This window comes from Astyanax mexicanus, chromosome 12, assembly GCF_023375975.1.
Source record: "Astyanax mexicanus isolate ESR-SI-001 chromosome 12, AstMex3_surface, whole genome shotgun sequence".
Taxonomy (NCBI): domain Eukaryota; kingdom Metazoa; phylum Chordata; class Actinopteri; order Characiformes; family Acestrorhamphidae; genus Astyanax; species Astyanax mexicanus.
Window position 1 is genome coordinate 40,515,583 of NC_064419.1, and position 8,353 is coordinate 40,523,935.

Consider the following 8,353-nt stretch of genomic DNA (forward strand, 5'->3'; position numbering starts at 1 on the left):
TCGCTGTTGCTAAGAAACCGGAAGGCCAGACGCTGAGGGGCGCAGCGGCGGCGAGCAGGCGGGAGGGGGCGCTGTGCTGTCAGGCCTAATGTAAATCATGCACCAATGCAGCGTCACCATTACCAGCAGAGCAGAGCTCTAAAAGAGCCTCCTGCCTTAATTTACCCTATACATTTTGTTTCCCCAATAAAACCATGGAAGTGCATTTGAAAATAAAATACATTTGAATAAAAAAGTCTCCACCTGTATTTAAGTAAGTGAATGATGTGGGGTTGATGCTGCAGTTGGTCAGCAGGTCTAGGTTCAGCAACAGTATGTGCTGAAAGAATGATGTCAGCTGACTACCTGAATATAATGAATATAGACCAGATTATTTTATCAATGCATTTTTTCTTCCCTTATGGCATGGGCATATTCCAAGATCAGGATTCATGGGGCTGGAATTGTGAAAGAGTTCAGGGTTCAGGGAGCATGAGATCCTCATTTTCACTCTGGATTGAGAGAGTTCACCACAGAGCCCAGACCTTAACCTCATTGAGAATGTTTGAGATGTGCTGGTGAAGGCTTTGTGCAGCGGTCAGATTCTATCATCATCAATGTAAGATCTTGGTGAAAAATGAACTCAACACTGGATTGAAATAAATCTTGTGACATTTCAGGAGCTTATCAAAACAGTCCAACATAATATTAGTTAGTATGTTAACTTTTTTTTTTTGAGGCAACAACTTTTTTTTTTGCTAGGCTGTGTATATCCTATGAATGAGAGAATTGCAAAATTAAAAATATATAGATGTTGAATGCTATTTTTGTCAATGAGAAAGTGAATCAGTATCTCATTTTTTTTTTTTAAGTTCCATTGTATCTGAATTCTGGTGAGACTTTTCATCTTTCTATATGGGGAAAAAACAACATCTCCTTTAATTTGAACTTTGGTGATATAACATGTTTTTTTAATATACTGACCTAGATGTGGAGTACATACTTTATTTACAAATGTAAATATTTGACTTCAGTAAGAAGATTTGATATTTTTCTAATGGACTTACCCACACTTACTATTACTAAGAAGAATAAATATTTAAAAAGTGTTTTTTTCCTTTTCTTACTAATGACTATGTTCATGCTGTCTTCTATTGTGATCTCTATGTGTCAATTTGAAATAATAAAAAAAACATAAATATAACACCTATTTTAAATATACTTATCCAGATGTGGAGAATGTAGACTGTAAATGTTATGATTTTATTAAATAAATACTATATATATTACCTTTTATTACATTTATTACATTAATACCACAGTTTGATATGTTTCTAATGCCTTAGTATTGAAGCCTTTATTACAATATTGTGAATTAATAATTTATTATTGTTTTCTAAGTTCTTTAAACCCTCACTGATTTATTGTCAACTATATGTGCTTTTCTTGGTCTTTTTTATATTAAAAAAACTATGAAAAAAACATAGAAGAGTCTGCACCATAGACTCCACTTAATTAAAAATGTGGAAATATTATTTTCAGAAAAAGAAAGAATTGTCCACTTATTTTAGCGCTGTATTTACACAGGAATTTAAGCATAGATGGGATTTGGAGTCACACATCTATGCAAAAAAAAACGTCTGTGAAGGATTTTATTGTTTATATTTCATGGTAAAATTTATTGTTCTGCCTTCCCCTAAGGAATGCATTATTTTATTCATTTTCTAGAGTAACTTGATTTTGTGACAGTCAGATGCTGCCATCTAGTGGCTATTTTCTTAACAGGAAGTACACAATTGAAGCTCAGCCCACATCCTGTGTTGTTTGAGAGGGAAGGCCATGTTTTCTCAGTCTACAGTGTTTCTCTCTGGGAATCCATCTTAATCCCTTGAGTTGTGGACATTATTTGTCTTTTTACCCATCTTTATCAACAAATACTTTATGTATCTTGCTGAATCTTCGATTAAAAACAAGAAAAGAAAGCCTTGTGGACTAATTTGAAGATCAAGGGTTAGCTAGCTGTCTAGCATTGCACACTTTAGGACACAGTGCGAGGGCAGCATAGTAAAAAGACAAGAACACGGCGAACTCAAGCATTACAAGATGTCCGAAGAAAACAATATGCTACACCGGGAAAATGTAGAAGGGGATGCCGCCATCGAACAGCTTCAAGGCGCAGCTGCCCCAGAACCACTGATTGACTGTCAGCAGGCAAACAACAGGCAAGAACCTTTTCAAACACCAGATACTCGGTCACGAATATCAAAAAGATCTAGTGAATCAACCTCTACAGCAGCTGCTAGAGCACGTGCCAAAGCAAAGGCTGCTCAGGCTCAGCTTGTGTTTGCCGAAAAAGAAGCAAGCCTGATGAGAAAGAAAGCTGCACTTTGTGGTGAACTCGAAGCCAGTCTCCATGTTCTCAAGATACAGAGGGATGCCGCTGCTGCCGAGGCTGAGGCTGCAGCCTATGAGGAAGAACAAGAGATTGAAAGTGAGGAGAGGAGCTACAAACCATATGTACCAGGAAATCCACTCAGTGCTTTTGAACGTGCAAATAACTATGTCCAGCAACACTCAGCATTCTTTGGCAGACAACCATCACCACCACCGGTAAATATGCCGCTACACTCATTCAGTGTACCCAGCTATCCAGCCCCACTGCACAGACCTACTGTAATAAAGAAAGAAGAGAAAAGTGATCCATCTCCAGTCAAACATTATCTAATGCCACCTCACCAGCCTCCCCGGGTCTTCCAGGAACCGCAACAAGCACAAGACCTCGCCAGGTACCTTATGCGGAGAGAGATTGTGAGCTCCGGCCTTTTACAATTCGATGACCGCCCTGAGCACTACCGGTCATGGAAAGCGTCCTTCCTGAGTGCCACCCAGGACCTCAACCTGTCATCCAGAGAAGAACTGGATCTGCTGGTAAAGTGGCTCGGCACTGACTCTGCTGAACAGGCAAGGCGGCTTCGCTCTGTACATGTCCTGGATCCTGCTGCAGGCCTCCGTATGGTCTGGCAACGCATGGAAGACTGCTATGGAACACCAGAAGCTATGGAGCATGCATTGCTTAAAAAGATAGAAGAATTTCCAAGGCTAACAAACAAGGACAATGTCAAACTCAGGGAACTAGGGGATCTCCTCCTTGAACTGGAGTGTGCCAAAGATGAGGGATACTTACCTGGCCTCGCCTTCTTGGACACAGCTCGTGGGGTAAACCCTATCGCAGAGAAGCTACCCCATAGCCTACAGGAGAAGTGGATAACCATGGGCTCCAAGTACAAAACAGATCATGGAGTAGCCTTCCCTCCATTCTCTCTCTTCTCACAGTTCATCCGGCAACAAGCTAAGGTGAGAAATGACCCCAGCTTTGCCTTCACCCCTAGCAGCTTTACATCACAGAATCCAGAGAAATTTGTTAAGCCCAAATACAGAGCCTCTGTGAGTGTGCACAAAACAGACGTCACACCCAAATCCACCGACAGCAACTCCAGCACTGCTGAGAAGAAAATGAGTGAACCAGACCGTGAGTGTCCCATACATAGAAAGCCTCACCCACTCAAAAAGTGTAGAGTCTTCCGTATTAAGCCCATAGAAGAACGCAGGGCCTATCTGAAAGACAACCGCATCTGCTACAAGTGCTGTGGTTCTACTCAACATATGGCAAAAGACTGCAAAGTGCCAATTAAATGTGCGGAGTGCAACAGCGAAAGACACATCGCAGCACTACATCCAGGCCCTCCCACACCCAAAGATGGTGCTGTCACAGAGAAGGAGGAAAGCGGGGAGTTGGACGAAGACATGCCGACAGTCACAGCCAGTTGCACAGAGGTTTGTGGAAATTCAGATATCCCACGCTCATGTGCCAAGATCTGCCCAATCAGAGTTTACCCAGCTGGGAAGAAAGAGAAAGCTGTCAAGATATATGCAGTACTGGACGAACAGAGTAACAAGTCACTCGCAAAGAAAGGATTCTTCAAACTCTTTGATGTAAAAGCCAGTTCAGCCCCATACACACTGAAGACCTGTGCGGGGACAATGCACACTTCTGGCCGACGAGTAAGCAACTTCATGCTTGAGTCTTTAGATGGGAAATTGCAGCTACCCCTACCCACACTGATCGAGTGTGACATGATACCGGATGATAGAGCTGAAATCCCATATCCTGAGGTAGCACAACACCATCCCCACCTACAGTCAGTTGCAAACAAGATTCCACCTGTGGACCCTGATGCTCCCATCCTAATTCTCCTAGGAAGAGACATCCTGCAAGTCCATAAGGTGCGTGAACAAATCAATGGGCCACACAACTCTCCTTATGCGCAGCGGCTTGACCTAGGCTGGGTCATTGTGGGAGAAGCATGCCTCGGAGCAGTTCACAAGCCAGTTGAAGTCAACGTTTACAAAGCCAATGTGCTGCAGAATGGCCGAACATCATTTCTTTGTCCATGTCCAAACAATATTCAAGTAAAGGAGGGCTACAGTGGCACACCACAGCACCACCATGCATTCTTCCCCCATCAGGATGAAGCAAATCTGGTCAAGAGGACAGATGATTTAGGCCACTCTCTATTCGAGAGCTCCAAAGACGACAACAAACCAGCATTGTCAATAGACGACAGAGCTTTCCTGACTATCATGGAGAAAGAGGTCTATCAGGACACCGATCACAGCTGGGTAGCACCCCTACCATTCCGGGCATCACGGCAATCCCTCCCAAGCAATCGGGAACAGGCTGTAAAGCGTCTCAGCTCACTCAAGAAGACTCTGGAGAAAAAGCAAGAGACCAAAAGACACTATGCGGAGTTTGTGCAAAAAATGCTGGATAATGACCAGGCTGAGCATGCGCCTCCACTAGAGCCAGGTAAAGAGCACTGGTACCTCCCCACATTCGGTGTTTATCACCCAAAGAAGCCAGATCAAATAAGAGTAGTGTTCGACTCAAGCGCTACATGTGATGGTGTATCCCTGAATGATGTACTTCTTAGCGGCCCAGACTTGAATAATACACTGCTAGGAGTACTCCTAAGGTTCAGGAAAGAGCCTGTAGCTGTTACAGCTGATGTGCAGCAAATGTTTTATTGCTTTGTGGTCAGAAAGGATCATAGAGACTACCTGCGCTTCCTCTGGTACGAGGACAGTGACTTTGCCAAAAACATAGTGGAATACAGGATGAAAGTCCATGTATTTGGAAATACACCATCACCTGCAATCGCCATATACTGTATGAGACGGGCCGCCAAAAAAGGTGAAGCAGAATATGGCTCTGATGCAAGACAGTTCGTGGAGCGTCAGTTTTATGTAGACGATGCGTTGACCTCTGTGACCTCTCCAGAGCAAGCCATAGACCTCCTGACACGAACCAGAGAAATGCTGGCCGAATCCAACTTGCTGCTACATAAGATAGCATCAAACAGTGAACAAGTGATGGAGGCTTTCCCCGAGGACGATCGATCCAAAGACCTGAAAGACCTGGATCTCGGCTCAGATCCTCTGCCCCTTCAGAGAAGCCTGGGCCTTTCCTGGAATCTGGAAACAGACAGCTTTACGTTCCAGGTGTCCCGGGAAGTGAAGCCATACACCCGTAGAGGTATCTTATCCACTGTTAACAGCTTATATGACCCTCTCGGGTTTATTGCTCCAGTCATACTACAAGGGAAAGCATTAGTGCGAGAACTCTCTACAGAGCAGGGGTGGGACACACCACTTAACTCGGAAAAAGAACCAAAATGGAAAATGTGGAGAGAATCACTAAATGCTCTGGAAGACCTGCAAATAAAGAGATGCTACATCCCCATGCCACTGTCTTCCACACAGAGAAAAGAACTCTGCATTTTCTGCGATGCATCTACAACAGCGATAGGGGCTGTTGCCTACCTGAGAACAATTGATGCCAATGGCAACCCACACGTAGGGTTTGTTATGGGAAAGTCCAAGCTGGCCCCCCGGCCTGCCCATACTATCCCCCGCCTTGAACTTTGCGCAGCTGTATTGGCAGTTCAGATGTATGAGCTGATCAGGGATGAAATGGACATGCATGTGGATACAGTCAGGTTTTTCACTGACAGCAAAATTGTTCTGGGGTACATTCATAATTCATCCAGACGATTTTACGTGTATGTATCCAATAGGGTGACCCGCATCAGACGATCCACAAACCCGGACCAGTGGACGTACATCCACACCGACCACAACTCTGCAGACCATGCAACCAGATTTATGTTAGCAGAGCAGCTTCAGCAGAGTAGTTGGCTCTCCGGTCCCAGTTTCCTATCACGCAACAACCCAGAGGAAATTCCAAAGCCTCACACCTTCACCCTGGTGGAGCCAGACACAGATGCTGAGGTTCGGCCTGAAGTCACCGCCTTGGCTACCAGAGCCATGGATGCTCAGCTGGGCTCAAAGCGGTTCGAAAGATTCTCCCAGTGGAAAAATCTCTGCAATACAACAGCCAAGCTCATTCACGTTGCTGCAGCATTCAAGGGAAGCCCTGCCAGTTCAAAGCACAAAGGGTGGAACTGTTTCATAGACAGACTCTCCATAAGCGAACTGTCACAGGCGAAGAGTGTGATCATTCGTGCTGTTCAACAGGATGCTTTCGAAGTGGAATTGGAATGCCTGAAAGAAGGCAAAACCCTTCCCAAACATAGCCCCCTCAAAAAGCTCAACCCAGTGGCCGACAAAGACAACCTGCTGCGGGTCGGAGGTCGTCTGTCATCAGCACCTGATCTGTCTAGAGAAGAAAAACATCCCCTGATTATACCACGCACACACCACATTGCCACACTTCTGGTGAGACACTACCATGAGCAGATAGTGCACCAGGGTCGACACATAACTGAGGGAGCGGTCAGAGCAGCAGGATACTGGATTATTGGTGGAAAGCGGCTGGTGTCCTCTGTCATTCACAAGTGTGTGACCTGTCGCAAGCTTCGTGGGCGGCTGCAGGAACAGAAGATGGCAGACCTGCCCACTGACAGACTCACACCCGAGCCTCCATTCACTCATGTGGGCCTGGATGTCTTTGGGCCCTGGGCCATCATGACACGGAGGACAAGAGGAGGAAGTGCAGACAGTAAGCGCTGGGCAGTCATTTTCACCTGCATGGCCACCAGAGCTGTCCACTTGGAGCTGCTTGAATCCATGACAACTGACAGCTTCATAAACGCTCTAAGAAGATTTTTTGCAGTACGTGGGCCGGCCAGGCTTCTTCGTTCTGACAGAGGCACTAATTTTGTTGGAGCCTGTAAAGAGCTGGGCATTAACATGGAGGACTCAACCATAACTGCCTACCTGCAAAGCAAGGGGTGCTCTTGGGTTTTCAACCCACCACATGCATCACATATGGGGGGTGCATGGGAAAGGCTTATTGGCATTGCAAGGCGCATCCTAGATGCGATGCTGCTTCAGACTGGACACACTCGCCTTACACACGAGGTCTTAAGTACTCTCATGGCTGAAGTGATGGCTATCATAAATGCCAGACCCCTGGTGGCCGTGTCCTCTGACCCTGATATGCCAACTGTCCTCACGCCTGCGCTGTTGCTTACCCAGAAGATAAGCACCGTCTCAGCACCTTCAGGAAACTTCCAAATGGCCGAGCTACATGGAAAGCAGTGGAAGCATGTACAATGCCTAGCAAATACATTTTGGAAGAGATGGAGAAGGGACTACTTGTCCACATTGCAAGGTCGCCGAAAGTGGACTGATGATCAGCCGAATGTCAAGCCCGGTGATGTCGTCCTGTTAAAAGACAGCCAGGCCCACAGGAATGAATGGCCTGTGGGAGTGATTGTGAACACCCTGCCAAGCAGTGACAAGAGGATCCGTAAAGTGGAGGTCAAAATAGTAAAAGATGGGACTGTTAGGGTGCTTCTGAGGCCAATCTCAGAATTAGTTGTTCTTCTCTCTGAGTAAAGTGAAAAAAAGATGTTTGTTAATAGAGTTTAAATGCAAGTTCAGTTTAATTAAGTAATTTTGTAGTGGCATAATAATATTATACCAAGCGGGGAGTGTTCTGCCTTCCCCTAAGGAATGCATTATTTTATTCATTTTCTAGAGTAACTTGATTTTGTGACAGTCAGATGCTGCCATCTAGTGGCTATTTTCTTAACAGGAAGTACACAATTGAAGCTCAGCCCACATCCTGTGTTGTTTGAGAGGGAAGGCCATGTTTTCTCAGTCTACAGTGTTTCTCTCTGGGAATCCATCTTAATCCCTTGAGTTGTGGACATTATTTGTCTTTTTACCCATCTTTATCAACAAATACTTTATGTATCTTGCTGAATCTTCGATTAAAAACAAGAAAAGAAAGCCTTGTGGACTAATTTGAAGATCAAGGGTTAGCTAGCTGTCTAGCATTGCACACTTT

The 8,353-nt window shown here is 45.0% G+C and overlaps 1 protein-coding gene across 1 annotated transcript; it reads left to right on the plus strand.

Moving 5' to 3' along the window:
* Nucleotides 1-2,082: 2,082 nt before the first annotated feature.
* LOC125806060 (uncharacterized) lies at nucleotides 2,083-7,915 on the plus strand. The gene has a single exon (XM_049485565.1). The coding sequence runs from the start codon at nucleotides 2,083-2,085 to the stop codon at nucleotides 7,897-7,899; it is 5,817 nt and encodes a 1,938-aa protein (XP_049341522.1). The 3' UTR covers nucleotides 7,900-7,915.
* Nucleotides 7,916-8,353: the final 438 nt, after the last annotated feature.